The 21,830-nt window shown below is 39.8% G+C and overlaps 1 protein-coding gene across 1 annotated transcript in view; it reads left to right on the top strand.

Annotated features, from left to right (window-relative positions):
* Nucleotides 1–7,762, top strand: part of AZI2 (5-azacytidine induced 2) — an 88,625-nt gene extending 80,863 nt beyond the window's left edge. Inside the window, exon 8 of the mRNA XM_073630279.1 lies at nt 5,393–7,762. Within this exon, the coding sequence (XP_073486380.1) occupies nt 5,393–5,778 (386 nt within the window). The 3' untranslated portion in view covers nt 5,779–7,762. The remainder of the gene's footprint in view (nt 1–5,392) is intronic.
* The last annotated feature ends 14,068 nt before the right edge of the window (nt 7,763–21,830 follow it).

The raw sequence follows: 21,830 nt of genomic DNA, 5'->3' as shown, positions 1-21,830 counted from the left end.
CTCGGGAGCGCGCCCACATGGTAACTCCCCAGGGAGAGCGCTTGGACGCAGGGGGTTATCTGATGTGGGGAGGAGCCAAGAGAATTGCCGAGGGACCCCAGAAGACGGTGTTCGGGGCCACTCTATGCAAAACAAGCTGCACAGTGGAGGTAAGTATGATATTTTTTTTTTTTTTTAAATAAACAAAGCTTTACAATCACTTTAAGGCGAAAGTCCATACAAAAACTAAAATCCCTGCATCTATCGACACCAGGAATCTCACACTAACCTCTCTATCCCTGTAAAGAATGAATGAGTATACATACCTTTTTGGAAGCCGATCTGACCCGCTCTGACCCAATCTCCAGTGGCGGAAGCTCTGCAGAGGACATGTCTGATAACGGCTGTGAAATGAATGGGAAGTGATGTCGCCCATAGAGTTACTATGGGGCGTCCGTTGTCATCCGTCTCCTCTGCATCCGCCTCTACAGTGAAGCGGCGTCTGACAGCTCAGTGCGGGATCCGGTCGGAGCTGGTCAGATCGGTTTCCAAAAAGGTATGTATACTGATTTATTCTTTACAGGGATAGAGAGATTGGTGTTAGAGCCCTGGTGTCTATAGATGCAGGGATTTTAAATTTTGCATGGACGTCCTTGGATGCCTTAGTTATTATTCCCTAGTCTCAGTTCCGGCTAACTTATGCCTTCCCTCCACTGAGCATTCTACCTCGTCTACTCCACAAAATTGAGCAAGAGAGGAAGACTGCGATTCTTCCTTCACTAAATCGGCCCTGAAGATCCTGGTACACAGACATACGCCATGCTTCTTGCAGACCACCCCTGATCTCTTCCTAGCAGGCCAAATCTGCTGTCCCTAGCTCCTGTATTTCACTCTGCTCCATAGTTTCTGGCTTTACCAGCATGGCTGTTGAAACCTGGGTTTAATGAATAGAGGTGTTTGAGTCTGTGATCCCTACCTTGCTTAAGGAAAGGAAAGCTACTTCCAGGAACATTTTATTATTGTACCTGGAAATCTTACTTTGCCTGGTGTGAGAGTAGTCAATTCAGTTCTAGAGATTGCTCTGTGCCTTATGTTTTGTGCCTTCCACAAACAGGTCTTGACCAAAATCTACCTGCTTGTGTCAGGCATTCCTTGCAGCACCCAGTGCTTCCTTGAGACCTTGATTTGGTTGTCTCTGCCTTGCAGGGTCAGCCCTTTGGACCCACCAGGGATATTCCCTTGAAATTTCTTGCCAGCAAAGTAGCCTTTTTGGTTGCTGTAGTGTCAGAAATGTTTCCGAATTGGCAGCCCTTTCCATGAGAGAGTCTTTCCTTATGCTTTACAATGATAGGGTTGAATGATGCCAAGGCCCATCTTTTTCTTACAAAGATGGTTTCAGCATTTCATCTCAATGAGGACATTGTTGCCTTGATGTACTCGGAGCCACTAGAGGGTATTTAAAAGCTACTGCTTCTATTAGACAAACAGATTCCCTGTTTATTCTTTCTGCAGGACCTCTTAAGGGACAACCTGCTTCCAAATCCACCATTGCACAGTGGATAAGGAATTTGATTGTAATTTGATTACAAGAGCTTATACTCAAAACCAAACACATGGAAGGCCAGTCGCTGGGTTACCGAGGGTCCTAGGGACATGGCCTTTTTTTTTAATCGTGTGGGGGGGGGGCTTTTTGATGCTGCCTTCCACAGTGATTCACTCGACACTGCCTGTAAATAGTCTCCTATACACGTCTTACACATTCAACCCTTCACATTAGGCTTTGGGTGCCTCAGGGTCTGCTTTGACTTTTTTGACTTCTTTCAGTCTGCCATGGATAGCTTTGTTTCCTACATTGAGAGGACTTTTATTACAAGAAACCCCTCCCCCCCCTTGCCATTGTCTCCTGTCCCTCTGTGGTGGTAGATGCAGAGCTGCATCCTTCATGTAATGAAGTGACAAAGTTGACACATAAAAGTAGATGGTATCTGCTCTTATCAAAGCCCTGAGAGAAACGCTTCAAATTGAGGAGACCCCTTCCTCTTTTAAGGATTTTTTTAAGGCTGTTCTGTTTGGTACCCACAAGCACAAAACAATCAATCCTCCAAGGTCTTTCCTTATGATTTATTTCCTGATGACTTGATCTACAATGATTGGTCTCATCTTTCTCAACCATTTACCTTGCCTAGGCATTGTGCTGTAAGCTATCCTTTTGAACAGTATTTAATTAAAAAAGCCATAATCCTTCATATTGAGGAATCCCCTTCCTTTAGGGATCTGTCAGATAGGAAAGCTGAGAGTGTTACACAGTCACTGGAACCCTGGTCAGATTGGTGCTTTCTTCTGCTTTGGTTAAGCAAACGCTGACTGATTGGGCTTAACTTTTACACCAAGGCCTGGCTTCAAGACATGTTTCTGCTTCATATGTGGTGTTGATGACCAACTGATTCATGGTCTCAAATATGTTTTCTCACGTGGCTCTGGATTTGGGTAATTTGGTTTGTCTCAGTGGTTGTCCTTAGATGCCTGTTATGGCTCAAGTGCAGTGGATCAGTCATCCAAGAAGGCCTTGACTAAGATGCCCTTTGTGGGCAACCATGTGGTGTTTTTCTGGAAGGGATTATTAGGAACCTCACAGAAGGTAAAAGCAAGTGGGGGAAAAAAAAACAGGTGGCTTTTTTTCAGTCCATAGGTGGATTTTGTGTGACCAAAGTACCTCAGCCATTTACATAATATATTCGCAGATTGGTTCTTTACTTTTATTCTGTGAATTTCCACTCTGCTCAGGGAACAATAGTCCTGGTTCTCTGATCCAAAATATTTATTCTAATATGTTCACAGCCCCAATGAAATAGGTGTTCGCCTGAAGGTCCAGAAAGTATGTGAAAGTGCACAAATTTCAGATAGAGTTAGTGCGGTTGGTCGTAGCCTCCTTGCTACGACTCCTTGATTGACTTTAAGTACTGTTGGGGGTCAGGTTTTTACCTTGGCTGTCTTTTTCCAACACCTTCTGTCCACTTACTCCCTAGATTGCACTTACATGCAGTGTGTTCTCCTGACAAAACCACCTTTGACTCAGCTGGACCTTAATTTGAATTTGTCATCCTTCGTTACAGATTTTTGTATTCACCGTAAAGTCCTTTTACTCTGTGTTAATTGAAAGACACATCCTCATATAGGTGTTTATGATACCTTTGCCATCATCCTTTGTACTGCTTGCTACTAATTGAGTTGGTTGGTGCAGATTGTGGGTTTGGCCACCAATTGGGGCTGCCCCTGGGTTTTCTTATGTTTATACCTAGCATCCTTCTGCAGATAGCAACATAATCCATTTGTCATAATTTCAAGAACCAGCTGTGTTCTTCAATGAACACAGAGAAAATATTTTTTAATGGCTACAAAAATCCTATAAAAAAAATCAGGAGCCAACAGATCACGCTCCTGACCTCTTTTCAGATTTGTGAACGTACAATAGTGACAGGGACTTAGTGGAAGGAGACAACTTGCCCACATCCCTAAATAGATACACAATGGGAGATTTTTCCTCTTATTGGGACTTTGAAGGGCAGGAGTCTCAAAACAATGTCTCAAAAGTATTATAAACAATAATTTTTATTATCAAAAAGTTTTAAAAGACATAGCAAATAGTCAAAAAGAGAAGAAAAGAAAAAATGGATGCCAAAATTTAGATGATGATATTACAACAATTATACATGACAATATTTCAAAGATACACTTAACCCCACAAAAACTGTTTCAGCAAGGCTGTACAGTGAAGGCCGACGCGTTTCGAGGTTTTATGAGTGTTGAGACCATTTCTTCAGGGGCTGATGGTGAGGTATATTGTCGTGTTCTTCCTTAATCAGCATCAAATAGCATCCAGTTTAAAAAGTAGAGGGGACGTAGTGGTTTACCGGTAGGGTCCAGAACTAAAAGCCACTGCTATTACTAAAGGACCAATGGCGTCCACAACCCAGGACATGACACAAAGGGCGTGCTACCCACCAGCTTATGACGCTGTAAGTGTTGATGATTGTAAACTATTGTTATCTGCTCTCAGCGTGTATAGGGTAAATTACCCCTATGTCGGCTGGATTGAAGGTATCTCATACGGCACTGTCTGGTCTTTAGTACCGGAAGATGCACCAATAAAGCCCATACAATCTGTAGCTCAGAGAGCTTGAAATGGCTGCACGTCCAGTCCGACACCCACCTCGTCATTTTCAGATTTGTAGCTCTAAACGTGTTCAGGCTATGTAATGTAATTTACATGAATAAATGGAAGTGAATGACTCATTGCAGTGACTGGGTTATACTGGCTCTTGTTTGTATTATTTATATGCACATGGGTAAGAACTAACACTATAATATGTAAAAGATGGCTCAAATTAGTTATGGAGCACCTTCATGCTAAAACCTGGGTTTCGGTATAAAGGCGGATATATATAACATTTAAAAAATAGATGCGCTAATACTTCTTCAGACCTCTCACAAAAACAGTGGTGACACCATTTCTGTGAAATGATAGTTCATTCCTGGAATGGGTAACTAAAAAAAAAAATACCATAATTAAATCTGTGAACTAAGTTCTGAGAATTTTGACTCCAGAAAAGGAACAGAGGCACTCATGGCTTTTTCAAACTTTTTTTTCGGAAAGGACAGAATAACAAAATTCCTTCCCAACAACTTCACATACAACACCATATTTTAATCCAGGTAATTTTGGCCATGTACAGTATCTCACAAAAGTGAGTACCCATGTACAGTATCTCACAAAAGTGAGTACACCCCTCACATTTTTGTAAATATTTTATTATATCTTTTCATGTGACAACACTGAAGAAATGACACTTTGCTACAATGTAAAGTACAGCTGAGTGTACAATGAGTGTACAGCTTGTATAACAGTGTAAATTTGCTGTCCCCTCAAAATAACTCAACACACAAGCCGTTAATGTCTAAACCACTGGCAACAAAAGTGAGTACACCCCTAAGTGAAAATATCCAAATTGGGCCCAAAGTGTCGATATTTTGTGTGGCCACCACTATTTTCCAGCCCTGCCTTAACCCTTATGGGCATTGATAATTGGGCCCAATTTGGACATTTTCACTTGGGGTGTACTCACATTTGTTGCCAGCGGTTTAGACATTAATGGCTGTGTGTTGAGCTATTTTGAGGGGACAGCAAATTTACACTGTTATACAAGCTGTACACTCACTACTTTACATTGTAGCAAAGTGTCATTTCTTCAGTGTTGTAACATGAAAAGATTAATAAACTATTTACAAAAATGTGATGAGTGTACTCACTTTTGTGAGATTCTGTAGGTGACAGCTTTGACTTTCTGGAAAGAGAAAATATGCTATTGCATATCTCTTTATGTTGATAGTAATTGTAAATACTTTCCTTTGGCAGCTTCTCGTGGCCCTGTACAGTGCGAAGAGGACTTGGAAAAGACATGCGGTAGACTGCGCATATCAGCTGCTGGTGTTACATATGAAAAAGCACCTAACGAACACAAGATTTGTGATGGTGCATCTGCACCTCTGCCGCGTGTAGTGATCAATACACTGCAGGAAAAGACTGGCCGTACACAGTGGACAAACGAGAGGCCAAGTCCAGTAGGTGGAAGAGACTGTGAGGACAGTGACTCTTATCAGAAGTTTTCCTCTGAAGAAAATTCTTGGGTAATGCCAAGCCCACCAAAGCCAAGTGAAACGCTTTTTTGGGAAACAAAAAATAATTCTTCACCAACCAATACAGAACATTATTACAATCAAAAATATTCATTTAAAAGCTAAATTGTTTCACACCTAAAAGTATTGAACTTTAGAGCCCTTCTAAAATATTTTCATACATACATATAATTTTTGCCAGTACAAACTGATCTGCTGTCATACTATAACACCACAAACTGTTGTGTAGATTATTTTCTGGGCAATTTTTATCCAAAATTTTCTTTAGTTTAATTAAATAGGTTTGATTTTTTTTTTTATCTCATTTGTAGTGTTCACCTAAATGCCTATGTAATACCTGTAAAGACAAAATACACTGGATTTATGTGGTGTGTATCATTTGCACTGTTTCACATTTTTTCTTTTAATATTGTTTTTTTCTGATAGGGGTCAGTATAAGACAGCAGCAGCAGCCTATGAGTATTGCAGAGCTTGCTAGTTTCTATTCTCCCCCTATTGTGTCCTGGTCAAAGACGTAGACTGCTGTGCTGAATGTCACTACAGGGACAGGTGAAAGTCACATAGAGTAATTTATAAATCTTTTACTCTCCTCTAATACTGTCATTTCCAGCACAACGTGAAGGTAATGTCTTCTTCATTTAATATGTGTCTAAGCACACTTTATCCACATTGGATAAGCAGACTTAAAGTGATTCAAAACCTTTCTTTTTTTTTAAATAATAGAGAAAGTAAGTATAACATCTTTATGCAATGCTTTTGCACAGAGCAGCCCGATCCTCCTCTTCTGGTGTCCCCTGCCGACATTCCTGGCTCCTCCTGCCTTATAAGGGCACCCTCTCCCCCCAGCAAGCAGCTTGTGCAAGCTTGCTCCTGAGCCCTGCTGCCTGCACCCGCCCCCACTTCCTCCACAACCACTGAGGATTTTATTGACAGCAGCAGGAGCCAATGGCTCCCGTTGGTATTAATCCCCTGTGAGGAGAGAGATAGAGGAGAGAGCTGCTGCTCTTGTGCACAGCACTGAATTAAGATCAGGCTCAGGTATGGATCAGAGGATGCTGGGGGTGGGGATCTTGGATACGGAAGATTTAAAGCCTTAAGGCTTTGGAACCACTTTAAAATGTCCATAGCTGCAAGGACACTATTTTTTTTGCCCTGCCTGGTCCATGTGCTAAGTATACACAATGTAATGTATTTGAGCACCATTGTATTTATACATTATACAAGATGAGTCCATACAATGCATATGGAGGACTTGGACGTTCATTAAATAGCACATAATACATTGATCCAGAATGCCTTAACACATCTCACGCTACAGCGCTTATAACCCTTATGATTTAATGTTAAATGACAGCTAGTGTGATTCAACCCTTTGTGAGCCAAGGCTGTCATGGACACACCCCCTGGGCTCACAGTCATTACATGAGCTCTGTTCAGTGCTGCAGTAAGGAATGCTCCTTTCCTGCTTTAGAAAAGGAAGGACTTGTCCTGTGATGTCACCAGACCAGCCAGATGACAGCTGGATTTAAAGTATGTATTTAGAGAGGGGAACAGGGAGGTTAGGGATTTATCGTAAAAGTAATAAAGATATTCTTTTATATTTTTTTTTTTATTGCAGGACCCTGCAAGTAATATCAGTCTATTTAAAGGGGAATGATTCAAAAGCATGACACGACTGATTCTTCATTGTGTCACTCTTGCTGTACAAACATGAATAATGTGTAAAATGTCAGTGAATCACAGGTCAGGTAATGCTGTATATGATGAAGGAAAAGAAAATATTTATTTTTGAAAGCCTTGTTATAAATGTAACATTAGCTACATTTGATCCTGTGCAAGAGACCATTGCACCATGTTTTTTTTTGTATGCTTTTTGATAATACAGATCCTATTATATACCTGGATGCCTGCAGCCATTGGTAAAGTAAAATGTGTGGCTCTTACAGTTACAATGGGCCTTCCAAAAAGAAAAAAAAATTCTAATCCTTCTACTTCAAAATTCCACTTTTCTATGCTTCATTATTGTTCGCTGTCATCCCCAGGGTAATACAGTATATCAGTGATAGGGAATAAAAGGGTCTGTGTGTCGGTGTGTGTGTGTGTTATTTTTGCCAAAAAGGGGTCCAAGTACAGAAAGCTATACAAAATTTGGTCACAGATAACCTTTCTGAACACCATATATACTCAACCAGGGGTGTCCAACCTTTTGACTTTCCTGGGCCACATTGGAAGAAGGGGCATTCTCTAAAATACACTGAGAATATGGATAGCTGATGAGCATAACAAGTCGAGCAGATCACAAGTTAACAATCACTGATGCAGATAATGTATCTGAGTAATAAAACTTTTTTTTTTTTTACTTTTTACAAAACTTTGTTTTTTTGTAATATTTTTGAACCGCTTGCCACCCAAGGCCAAGCTGGCATTCCTCTCCTACGGGATGGGGGCACTTTCAATTTTTTTTGTTTATTTATTTGATTTTTTCACTTTCCCTTTCATTTTTTTTGTTTTTGACCACTTTTATTCCTATTACAAGAAATCTAAACATCCATTGTAATAGGACTAGGGCAGGACAGTTCCTCTTTATGGAGAGATCTTGGGTCTATAAGTCCCCACATCTTTGTCTTTGACGTCATGACACCGCTTCCGGCCTCTGAGGGTCAGAGATGGCCGAGGACTAAGCAATCAAGCGGCTAAACAGTCACTATGATGGCTTTTACATTGCAGGGAATCGCTGGCTGAAAAAAAAAAAGATATCTGGATGATGCCTGTAGCTGCAGGTATCATGCAGATATCTCCACTTCAAATCCCCAACGTCATATAACACCAACCCGGGGGAAGTGGTTAATATAAAAGTAAAAGAGGGCAATATAATACTAGTGCAATATTTGATAAACTATCGCACCAATATCTGGTTTGATGGATGTAGTAGCAAGTCTAAATGAGTTCTCAAGGTGCTCATCGGTTATTTTGGTTCTAATTTTGCCCTTCGTGTGCTTCATCCTTGAAAATGGTTGCTCACTTATATAGGTGCTGCCGAAAACTGATGATGTGGATAAGGCATGATTGTGAAGAGTGCGCGATTTTTCTCTGAGAAGATAAGCTTTCTAAAAGTCCAGAGACATTGTCAAATTTTTCTTCGGCCGCATGTGTTTGCTAAGTGTAAACACATTTTTACAAAAAATTCCAAAAAACCAACATTTTTATATAAGTGTACAATTTTGTGTTGGGCCACATTCATAGGGTCGCAAGTTGGACATACCTCTACTAAACTGTGTGTACCAGATGCAAGGATCGATTGATGCATTTTTGATGCAGTACATGCCAAAGAGCGTCTGATATGGCATTAAAATATACAAGCATGGTCAGTTACAAGCTTTCAGAATATGAGAGAAGAAAGACAGTATGCTCTAATCTTGGGTTGCCTACCATTTAGGGAGCAAATGGTAAAATATTTTGGAATGTATTGTACTTCATTTTTTTTTCAATGAAGAGAAGCTAAGCTACCTGAAGCTGTTCTGAGATCCTGATACTAAATGATTAAAGAAGTAGATACCATGATTTTTAGCTACACACAATGTGTTCTCCAAAAGGTCAGTGGCCGAATGTATGACAAACAGAAAATTCTGATTTCATGGTGGTCTTACACCCATTGTTTATTGTGCTAATTAACTTACCTAAGTAAAAAGAAAAGGGAATGTGGGACTTTAAATGAGGCAATTGACTTGTGGAGGTAGAATGGTTGGTAAACATTATTTATTTGTAACAATAATATGAAACAGATTAAAAAAAAAGTATTTTCATATCTGCACATACACATGGCATAAACATGATAGATACATATATGTCAACTTGGTAGCACACAAGAGATAGTAAATATTAATAAAATATAATACAAGGTATTTCCTATTAGCAGGCATTGGTAAACCATATGCAAAAGAGCTGCTGTAAGATAGATGCACATACATATGAGTGGTTACATACTACCCAATGATTTTTGAATGTATAAAAGATATATATGGGCCAGTGAATAGGTAGTGAGCCAGGCTTGACTGAGCGCCCCATGGAAACTTGACATTTTTCATGGCTATCTGCCATTCACCAGGAGTTGGGTACAGAAGTAAACTGTAACTACAAATGGATATGTAGTATTAATTAATATATCCTACCCCTTTAAGGGGGGAAAAAACCTCATGGGGAGAAAGAAATCTATACTCACAGGTTAGCTAAGACACTGTGCTTGGCTGGCAACGAGGAAGATGGGACCCCAAATGGTTGTCTGCGCTGGAGCTGAGGCAAGGGACCCCACCCCAGCCAAGAAAACACCCACATAACATGCCCGACTGCCACAGCACCTTCCACATGTGTGGGGATGATTGCAAGTATGGTAACACAGCTATTGTCTACTAGCACACTACCCTTGTGGTCTGTGTTTATACTTATGATACTGTGGATTGTGTCTTCTGAACTAGGAGACAACAAGTCCGACCTGAAAGGTCAAACCTCTGAGTCACCTAGGCTGGTTAAATGACTAGTTAATTGCTCATGTTAATTTATGTTTCTGATTACAGTTGTATTGTTAGGGAAATATGATCAGGATGGGGGAATGTCTTTCTCAAGTGTATATAAGCTTGTATTCTTGTTCTAATAAACAGTTCTATTTCTGGTGTACTCCAAAACTGGTGTTGCCTGGTTCTTGGGATTACTATAGTCAGATCCATTGGTCTTATGTTCCAGCAGCTGATGAAGAAGGTGAGGCCGTGCCTTCGAAGCACGTTCTGTTTGGCCAGACAGCGTGTGGGCGGCTTCCCAGTTTCACAGCCCTGGACCACTCTCACCCAGAGACGCACAGCCGATGTCTCCATGAGGCTTACCGAGGCTCCAGCTGCAGCTAACACACGGCGCTCATGGATCCCTCAATAGAGACTTCCCGGCGGTCCTCCTGAGCTCCTTTTGACTCTGCACGTGGAAGCTCCCACCCGCTCTAGCACTCTGCAAGTGCTCCAACATTTTTCACACAAGTTTTTAGTATTGTTTTATACTTATATACTGAATAAATTCCTAAGCTGTTTAAAGGATTGGCTTGGCGCTTCTCTCTCCTCCTTTTGCTCTCGTGTTCCAGGACCTGGGAAGCAGCTTCTTGGTGGAAATACCCAACAGGGTGGCCGGAGTCCGCCACGTTTGGTTGGCAGGGGTGGGATGCTTCCTTGTGCCTGGAACATCCAAACCACCAACAGGACCTTGTCGGATGGATCTTTGCTACCCTAGCCTTAAGCGGAGCACACTCAAGGGAATCAAGGGGACAGAGTGCCAGCAACAAGTCAAAGGCCACCCTAATTGCTGAGTTGATGGAGAGTGATCAGACCAGCGACCGAAGCAGAGGGCCAGCTATGGAGGGGCCCGGGATGGCAGAGCTCCAGCAAGAGATCCAGTGGCGGCTGTCGATCTACAGCACCACTCCCCCCCAAGAGTTGATCACCTAGATGATTGCAGACATGATACGTCTGAAAATGCTTGAGGTTCAGAAGGAGATCGGGGGTACTGCAGCTGCAGAACGGGGTAGCCGCAAGAAACGTCCCTATGCAGTGTTCCGACCCTTCCATAATGGGGTGGAGGAAATCGACCGGTACCTTCATGTTTTCGAGACCCTGTGCAATCTCCAAGAAATTGATGAAGCTGACTAGGTCACTATTCTCATCAGCAAGCTGTCTGGTCGAGCACCAGATGCTTTTGAAGCCATACCTGGGAAAGACAAAAAAAACACTACGAGCAAGTCAAGGAGCAGCTGCTGGCAAGATACGCAATCAACCCGAAACTCATCGGTCCAAATTTCACAGCCTGCAACGGAAAGAGGGCCAGCCCTATACAGAATGGGCTCATCAGGTGTTCCAATCGGTAGATGCTGTGCTTGCTGCTGGGTGGACACAGGGAAGGCTTCTGGGGATAAATCCATATGGAAAAATGAAGAAAGATGTCCCAAACCATTTCCAAGTAGAACATCTGCAGGTATCTCTCTCATAACTCCAACTTCCACGTCTCTGTAACCCGAGCCCCAATCCATATGCACTTGGGCGGTAGGAATGCGTAAAACTTTGCCTGTAGCCACTCGCACAACTATTAATTTATGTTTAGGGTAATATGATCAGGAGGGAGGGAATGCCTTTCTCAAGTGTATATAAGCCTGTATTCTTGTTCTAATAGTTCTATTTCTGATGTACTCCAAAACTGGTGTTGCCTGGTTCTTGGGGTTACTATAGACAGATCCTTTGGTCTCGTGTTCCAGGACCTGGGAAGCAGCTACTTGGCAGAAATACTCAACAGGGTGTCCAGAGTCTGTCACAGGAAGTCCCCCTTGTTACATCAGAAACCCTAAGTGACAAGTATTTCATCACTTCCAGTTTAGATATGTTTGTTTACAGGTCGTTACCAACTTGTAAAGCATCTGATCAAACTGATCTTAATTAGATGCTTTGGAGACCCAAAGGAGAGATCTGGGGTCTAAAAGACCCCAGATCCCTTCATAAATAAAGCCTGTCAGGGTCCATGCCATCACAACGGATGGTGTCCATCCCTTGTGATAGCAATAAAGTTAATTTAAAAAAAAGAAATGTTAAAAGTAAAGTATAAAAAAAAAAAAATTGTACCCAAACCCCTGGGCTCAAGCACAAAGGCAAACGCACATGTCAATCCTGCACACATCCGAGGTATCACCGCAAGCGTAAGAGCAGGAGCAATAATTCTTGTGCCAGATCTCCCATGTCACTTTAAACTGGTAACCTGTGAGGCCTTTTAAACCAACGCCTATGGAGATTTTTAGGTATCATATTTTGTCATCGTTTCACGGGTGTTTGCAGTTTTAAAGTGTGACATTTTAGGTGTCTATTTACTCGATATAACATCTTTTATATTTTACAAAGAAATTGGGTATTCTATTGTGTTTGTGTACACTAAAATTAATTAAAGTGTATTTTTCCTTGAAAAATTGTGTTTAATAAAACTGCAGAAATTTCAACAGCAACCATTTTATTCTCCAGAGCCTCTGCTTAAAAAAATATGTATAATGTTTGGGGGTTCTAAGTGCCCAGTACGTGATCTGGTACTACCTGGTGGGGGGGCGTGCGCCGCCAGCAACCCAGCTCCTGTAATTTTACAAAATAGATTACCACCTGCACCCGCCGATCATCCATAATATACACAGGGGCTCTGCTTATGTAAACAAGGCAGAGATCTGTCCTGTTAGCAGGTAAGTAATGGATTTACTTTCCCCGCAAAGCAGGGAATAAAATGGATTACTTCCCCTAGTAAAAGCACCACACTGTGCACACATTTTAACTCTTTGATCACCCTAGATGTTTAACCCCTTCCCAGCCAGTGTCATTAGTACAGTGACAGTGCATATTTTTAGCACTGATCACTGTATTAGTGTCACTGGTTCCCACAAAGTGTCAGAATGTCTGCTGCAATATCGCAGTCCCGCTATAAGCCGCGGATCGTCGATATTACTAGTAATAAATAACTTTTGCACAAACCAATCAACATACGCTTATTGGGATTTTTTTTACCAAAAATATGTAGCAGACCAAAATTTATGAAGAAATTTGAATTTCAGTTTTTCTGTTTTTTTATTGGATATGTTTTATCGCAGAAAGTAAATTGTATATTCTTTTTCAAAATTGTCGGCCTTTTTTTGTTTATAGCACACACAAAAAAAAACGCACAGGTGATCAAATACTACCAAAAGAAAGCTCTGTTTGTGGGGAAAAAAGGACATAAATTTTATTTAGGTACAGTGTTGCACGACAGCGTTGTCAGTTAAAATAACACAGTGCTGTATCGCAAAGCATAGCCTGGTCATGAAGGGCGGTAAATCTTACGGAGGTCAAGTGGTTAACCCCCGGACCATTTGGCTGGCCAAAGACCAGAGCACTTTTTGCAATTCAGCACTGCGTCGCTTTAACTGACAATTGCGTGGTCGTGCGACCTGGCTCCCAAACAAAATTGATGTCCTTTTTTCCCCACAAATAGAGCTTTCTTTTGGTGGTATGTGATCACCTCTGCGGTTTTTATTTTTTGCACTATAAACAAAAAAAGTGACAAAAAAACGCAATATTCTTTACTTTTTGCTATAATAAATATCCCCAAAAAATGTATAAAAAAAAAAAACAAACTTTTTTTTTCCTCAGTTTTTAAACCGTTTATACAAGCTGTTATACAAGCTGTACACTCACTACTTTACATTGTAGGAAGGTATCATTTCTTCAGTGTTGTCACATGAAAAGATATAATAAATAGGCGGAGCCTAGCGGAGCAGACATGCATTGTTAGAGCTCCACACCGCTGAGGAGAGAAGAGAAGGACAAAGCGGAGCTTGCAGGCTCAAAAGGTATCCATTTGAACCTTTTTGTCCCTGGGAACAAACTGTGAAAGTTTGGGCAGGAAATATGGTACTGGGAGGAAACCGTGGCAGAAATAAAAATCACCTCACAAAGAGCTCACAGGCACTCACTGCAGCTGAAGCAGCTCCAGTCACCTCACAAGATACAGCATCAGGGCGCTCTCACAGACAGAAAATGTCACAGCAAGACTCTCCATTTGAGTCAGATACAGAACAAATCCTCTCACAAACTTCTCCACAAGCCTCCTCAGTATCCCCAGTAATATTATTACAATTTGAAAAGATGCTTCATAAGGCTTTAAAACAAACCTCAGACCAAATAACAAAAAGCCTAACCAAAGAAATAAGAGAGCTGGGAAACCGCACCGCAGCCTTAGAAATAAAAATGGATGAAATTGAAATTACAACCCAAGAAAATATAACAGAATTGGAACAATTAAAAAAAGAGAATTTAATACTTCAAACTAAGCTCGAAGATTACGAAAATAGAGCCAGACGTTCAAACTTGCGCATAAGGGGAATACTTGAAACTGTGACAGACCTGCAATCTACTATTACTGCTCTATTACAAGAACTAAAGCCAGATATCCCTATTGAACGTTTAGAACTGGACAGAGTACACAGAGCCCTCACAGCCAAAAAGAAAGATGGACCCCCACGTGATATAATCACAAAATTTCATTATTACAGAACGAAAGAACAAATACTAATTGCTGCAAGAGAAAAAAAGGAACTTAATTTTCAAGGACACAATTATCAAATTTTTGCTGACCTATCCCAACTTACTATTACTGAAAGACGATCCATGAAACCCCAACTAATGGAACTGCAACGCCACAACATTATGTATCAATGGGGCTTCCCCTTTTCAGTCAGATTTAACTACCAAGGTACAATTTACAGAAGCAGATCAGCAGATGAACTACAACAAACCCTTTTAAAATTAAATCTGACAGAACCCACAAGCAGCAACACTCCCACACGCAGAAGAATGGCATCATCTTCACCTTCAGGCAGCACCCAGATAATTTCAGAACAAAATTGGAATCATCATTCTCACAAAAGAGGCCGTTATGCCACATCATCCATGGACCAAGAAGATTCAATGGACTGACATCCTAATTCCTGATATCTCTTCATTTATTATACTAAGAGATGGTTCTCTATAAAAAACCTGTATTTATAACTGAATGTAACTGCATTCTGATAGTCACACACTGTGTGGGATCATGTTACATTCCAGTTATATTTCTTATTACTTCTGATTCATATAGCCTTAGAATATATAAGTGAAATAAGGAAATTCTTGTTCAGTTATATATTATCAGGTAATAACAATAGATTTATTACTTTTTAGGACAAATATGTTCAATAATCCAGAAGTAATGGAAGCTTTTTCTTTCCTTTCTTAAAACAAATATATTATTACCTAACTAGTTCCTAGAATTATGTTTTTGTTTATTCTAATCTGAAGCAAGACAACCTCAATTTTATGAGTTAACATATCTAAACAGTTACATATGAATAAAATATGTAATTGTTTACTCTAAAAGGGTTAAAATCCCAAAATAATTCAAACTATCTTCATCAATACCAAAGTTATTAACAGTACCTTTCTAACTGAATTATTTAGCCTAGGGCAAGACTAACCATATACAACCACCCTGGAATAAATAATTTCAACAAAAACTATATTCTGCACTCCAATTAATGAAACATCATTTTGATGTCTTTTGACATAGCACTTCTCTCCTGTAAGCGGAAGATCCGTGTACCCCCATTAGCCCTCCTCATTCTCCCAACCATATTATGTGGGAGTGTGACGAAGGCACTTATTCCCCTGAGAGAGATATTTATTCTCTTTCACGGGTAAATTGTGATTACTTGCAAAAAATAATTTATACAATGTATCATCTAATCTCATATGTTTTTTGTTTACTCTTTACTCCAGAATTCACTGGTTTCTTTTCTATCTATTCATCTCTTCAGTCCACACAGGTTGATCTGCGCAGTCAGCTCTGCATAACAAAAAGTAAGTCAAAACTATTTGATCTATTGCCATGGCACCACTGAATATACTTTCCCTGAATGTTCAGGGAATAAATGTCCCTCAAAAAAGGACCAAAGCCTTCCGTACTTTCCATAACAAGAAGGCTCACATAGTATGCCTCCAAGAAACACACTTCACCAAAGATTCTACTCCAAAATATATTTCTCCTTTTTATCAACAAATTTACACGGCTTCTGCCTGTACCAAGCAAAGGGGAACTCTAATTGCATTTCACCGATCCACACCATTCACCTTATCATCAGAAATTAAAGACCCAGAAGGTAGATACCTGATACTCATGGGTTATATAATGGATACAGCAATCACGGTGATTTCCTACTACGCTCCTAACATACAACCTACACCATTCCTCTCACATATATTACAAGTGATTAATACACACAAAATAGGAACAGTGATAATGTGTGGGGATTCGAACCAGGTCCTCCTCCCATTTCTAGATAAATCACCTTTTACACCATCCAAAATAACCTCTAGATTACCTTTTTCTCAACTTCTTTCCAAATACAATCTGGTAGATTCATGGAGAGAAAGTAACCCAATGAAAAAGAAATTCACTTATTTCTCGCACCCTCATCAAACCTTCACCAGAATAGATCATATTTTTCTAACAATAGGAATGATACCAGAAATTATTGCATCAGATATAATTCCGATTCCGTGGTCTGACCATAATGCGGTATACACTACTATAGCCTCAGCCATACCAAAAGCGCATGACCCAACGTGGTACTTACCGGACATAATGCTCAAACACCCACTACATCAGATGGCCAATAAACAAGCTTTAAAGGAATACATATCAATTAATAATACAACAGACATCTCCCCAATAACACTGTGGGAAGCTCATAAGCCTGTCTGGCGTGGTACAATACAAAGACAAATGGCACTATTTAAACGGGAATGCAAAAATCTAGCAAAAAAACTAGAACTCAATTTTAATGCAGCCTACATATCATTTCAAGATAATCCATCTCAGAGTACAAAATCTCATCTGGAAAAATCTAGATTGGAATACGATCTATTTCTCACTGAGTCAGTTGATAAATCCCTCAAACGCTCCAAACACAATTTCTACATGAATACAAACAAACCAGGTACATATTTGGCTCGGGCATTAAATTCAACTAACAAATTTTTCAAACCAATACGTTTGAAATTATCAAAAAATGTTTACACTTGTAATCCAGTTAAAATAGTCCATAAATTTCACTCACATCTTGCAACTTTATACAAGAAAAACAATGAATTTAATCCTACAGAGGCTGAATCCTTCTTCTCAAAAATAACCTTACCTGAGTTATCTCAGAATCAAAAAAGCAGTTTGGATGAGCCTATAACTATAGATGAAGTTGCTAACGCCATAAAAGACCTAAAACTTAACAAAAGACCAGGCCCAGACGGCTACTCGGCTTTATACTATAAAACATTCTCAGAAATACTCTCTCCCATTCTCACTGAAACTTTTAACAAACTTCTAGATGGACATTCTTTTCGGCAAGAAACACTAATGGCAATTGTTTGTATGATCCCAAAACCCCTTTCTGATGATACTTCCTGTGTGAATTATCGGCCTATCTCTCTGTTAAACCTCGATATTAAATTATTAGCAAAAATAATAGCAAAACGCCTCAATAGCATTATAGGAAAATTAATACATAGAGATCAAGTAGGCTTCATGCCAAATAGACAGGCAGGCGATAATATACGCAGGGCAGTGTTATTGGCACATATTGCTAAAAAACGGAAAATCCCTTTATGTTTTCTATCTCTCGATATTAAGAGGGCATTTGACACAGTATCCTGGCAATATATGCAATATTCATTACAAAAATGGGGTTTTGGACCCCACTTTTTAACATGGATCAAAGCATTATATAATAAACCCAAAGCCTATATAAAATATGCTGGATACAAATCTGAAGCCTTTAATATCGAAAGAGGTACCCGACAGGGTTGCACATTATCTCCCTTATTATTTGCCCTTATACTCGAACCCATGGCCCAATACATCAGAACAAACCAAACTATAACTGGCATTGAAGTAGGAGGTATTACACACAAATTATGTATATTTGCAGACGATATATTACTTTTTCTATCATCACCACAGGTCTCTGGTCCTAATTTAATACCAGCTCTTGATGGATTTGCAGCCCTATCCGGCCTTATGATTAATCCTAAGAAATGCCTAGTGCTTAATATTTCACTCACAAACATGGAATTGATCCCGGCTAGGGCTGCACTCCCATTCACATGGGCAGAAAAATCAATCCCATATCTTGGAATTCATTTAACAGCATCTCATTCTGACTTATTCTCAACCAATTATCCTCCTGTATTAAGACAGATCACAAATCTAATAAAACAATGGTCGCAACTTCCTTTATCCTGGATGGGGAAGATTAATGCAATCAAAATGACTATTCTACCCAAATTGCTTTATCTATTCAGAGTCCTCCCTATTCCAATTCCTTCCTATTTTTTGAGAATAGTACAAAAAAGAGCAACTTCGTTTATATGGGGCTCTTCTAAACCACGTATACCTATACACACACTACATCTTCCCAAAAATAAAGGAGGCCTGGGATACCCTAATTTTACTAACTACTACAGAGCAGCACATTTGGCCAGTCTGTCCAAATACCATGCAAAACAGGAAATCCCATTATGGGTATTTATAGAGGCTTCAGAAAATGACCCTCTATTAATATCAAATTTATTATGGCTTGATCCTAAAGACCGCTTTAAAATTCATAATCCCATAACTAAACACTTCTTATCTCTCTGGGATAAACTAAAAACCAAATATCAGTTACAATCTCCACACAATCCTCTCCTTTCTTTTATCAGAAATCCGGCCTTTTATCCGGCATGGATCTACCCAAATTCTTTTAAAGCTTGGACAACATCAGGCATTCAGACACTAAATGACTTCATAGCATCTAAATCATTCCTTTCATTCCCATCGCTTAGAGAAAAATATGATCTACCAAACTCTGAGATATTTAGATATCTCCAAATCAAAAATTTCTATACACCATTCCTAAAGGGGGATACACCATTATCCCAATTATCCATTTTTGAATCAATCTGTACAAAAGATCCATTTGCTAAAGGTACAATTTCATCACTTTATAATCAAATATATGGAGTAGCAAATCTTAATAGACCCTCTTACGTTCAGAGGTGGGAGGAGGACCTGGGACGAACTTTAGAAGACACGGACTGGTCTAACATATGGCTCACATCTAAGTCATCTTCACCCAACATCTTAGCACTGGAGACAAATTATAAAGTCCTAACTCGCTGGTACCTTGTACCCGCTAGAGTGGCAAAATATTCATCTAATACCTCAGCTCTTTGTTTTCGAGGATGCCCAGAAATAGGCACATATTTACACATATGGTGGACGTGCCCAGTAATCCAAAGCTTCTGGAAGGAAGTCTTCGTGATTGCATCTAAAATATTTAAAAAAATAATACAACCAGATCCATATATAACTTTACTTAATCTAAAACCGGAATGGTTAACACTCTCTCAATTCAAACTAATGATCCAACTAATAACGGCTGCAAAACAAACAGTGGCCAAGGCATGGAAATCTCCTACATTGGTACTAGCAGAAACAATTCACAGAATGAATAATACAATGTCCCATGCTAAGATGGTAGCCATCGATCAAAATCAAATTCCAAAATTTGAAAAACTTTGGCATCCTTGGATAAAACAACAGTTCCTGTCAAACTTCAATGACTCTGTCCTGTTGCCATGGTAACAGATTAAATGACTTACAGAGACACCCATTCTAAGGCTTCAAAGAGAACTAAAAAGAATAATAAACTGACGAGCGGGACAACCTTGTGGACCATACCTCTGCCTTTCAACCCTTTTTCTTCTTTCTCTTTCCTTTTCTCCACCTTACGATTAAAGCTCATTATCAGAATTTATTTGACCTATATACACTCTACTTGTAAACAATATGTATAGTAGGTATAAATCATTTAAATACCTACAAAAGTAACTAAGGAAATTATATATATCTTTAATTTAGGTTTACGTGAACCCAATGTTTAATATTTGAAATTTCATGATATTTACCTATATAAACCCTACTGTAAAACAATGAGCTTACTTTATAGATCCTTGTAAACTTACTTTATGTATCTTTATAACATTGTATACTCAATAAACTTCTTTTGACAAGGAAAAGATATAATAAAATATTTACAAAAATGTGAGGGGTTTACTCACTTTTGTGAGATACCACATATATATATATATATAGATATATATATATCTATATATATATCTATATATATATAGATATATCTTGGCACCTCTATTTGCCCTCCTTAGAACTCAGGGCATCCAAGTCACAGGCTCTAGATCACCTTCTTCTGAAAGACTCAAATTCCTTGAAGCGATCAGAAAATGTCCACATGGCAAGTCAGATCCTCCAGGCCTATGTCTTGGTGGTCATTTTCAACAAATCTGCTCTCTGGCCTTCATTTCCCCTGGAATACTAGGGTCTGGTTCTGGATACATCCCATTTAAAAATATTTTTCCCAAAATGAAAAGAACGTGCTCGAAAAGTGAGCTCCAAGAAACAACTACACCGAGATTCTCTATGAGGGTTCTAGACCTAATGGTAGCTTCCTTCTAGGCAGCACCATTAGCCCAATACCATTCAAGAACTCTCCACCTAAACATCTTGTTAACCTGGAAAAAGCAGGCTCCTTCCCTTGATTTACTCATGCTCCTATCCAGCCAAGCGAGGAATTCCCTAACAGTGGAAAGTTATCACAACAGATGCAAGTTTCTTAGGGTGGGGAGGAATGTTCCAATGCATAACAGTTCAAGGAACACAGTCACTTCGAGAGCCAAGCTCCCCATCAACACTTTGGAGCACTGGACCCCCTTTCTAAAGGGGCACCCAAATAGGGTGCCGTCAGACAATGCCACGGGGGTGGCCTACATCAACCATCAAATAGACACCAAGAGTTTGGCTGCCTTGAAAGAAGCAAACCAGATCATCTCATGGACAGAAACTTACTGGCCTGCAATCTCTGCAGTCCACATCCCAGGAGTGAACAACTGGACAGAGAATTCTAAAAAACTATGACAAAAATGGTGCTTATAATTGAAGGCATATGTGCATCAAAACCAATAGTGCAACTGCCTCTTTAAAGAGGAACTGCAATCTGCTCACATAATTTGTAATAAAAACATCTTTGCCATTCTGAAGCTTCCCTCCAACCACTTTGCATATTATTTTATATATATACTTTGATTCTGTACTTGCCAAATATGCTGCAGAAATCTCCCTCCACTAAGTCTGGCTGCATCCATTTATACTGTGGACAGCTGAAGCTGCTGCGTTGTTCACTTCCTGGATTTACAAAGAGGCACACCTCCAACTCTGCAGCCCTGCAGCTCTCATTGGCCCTCTTATGACTCACCCCCCCCCCCTTCCTGGCAAACTCTCATGAGAGTGAAAGCGAGAGCTGTGCATGATGTCATAAGCCTAGGCTTTTTACCAGACAAGAAACAGGAAGTGGGCTGTATAAGGTATTTACAGGCAGAAAAAAAATGTTTTACTATCCAAATTTAAAACAACAAGGGCAGAAGATTTAATAGATGTAAAGTTGAAAATAATGACTAAAGGTCCGCTTTAAGTGTAAAAAA

Source organism: Aquarana catesbeiana, linkage group LG05 (genome assembly GCF_042186555.1).
Source record: "Aquarana catesbeiana isolate 2022-GZ linkage group LG05, ASM4218655v1, whole genome shotgun sequence".
Lineage (NCBI taxonomy): Eukaryota > Metazoa > Chordata > Amphibia > Anura > Ranidae > Aquarana > Aquarana catesbeiana.
The sequence above is the reverse complement of the archived record's forward strand: the minus strand, read 5'-3'. Positions and strand labels throughout refer to the sequence as shown.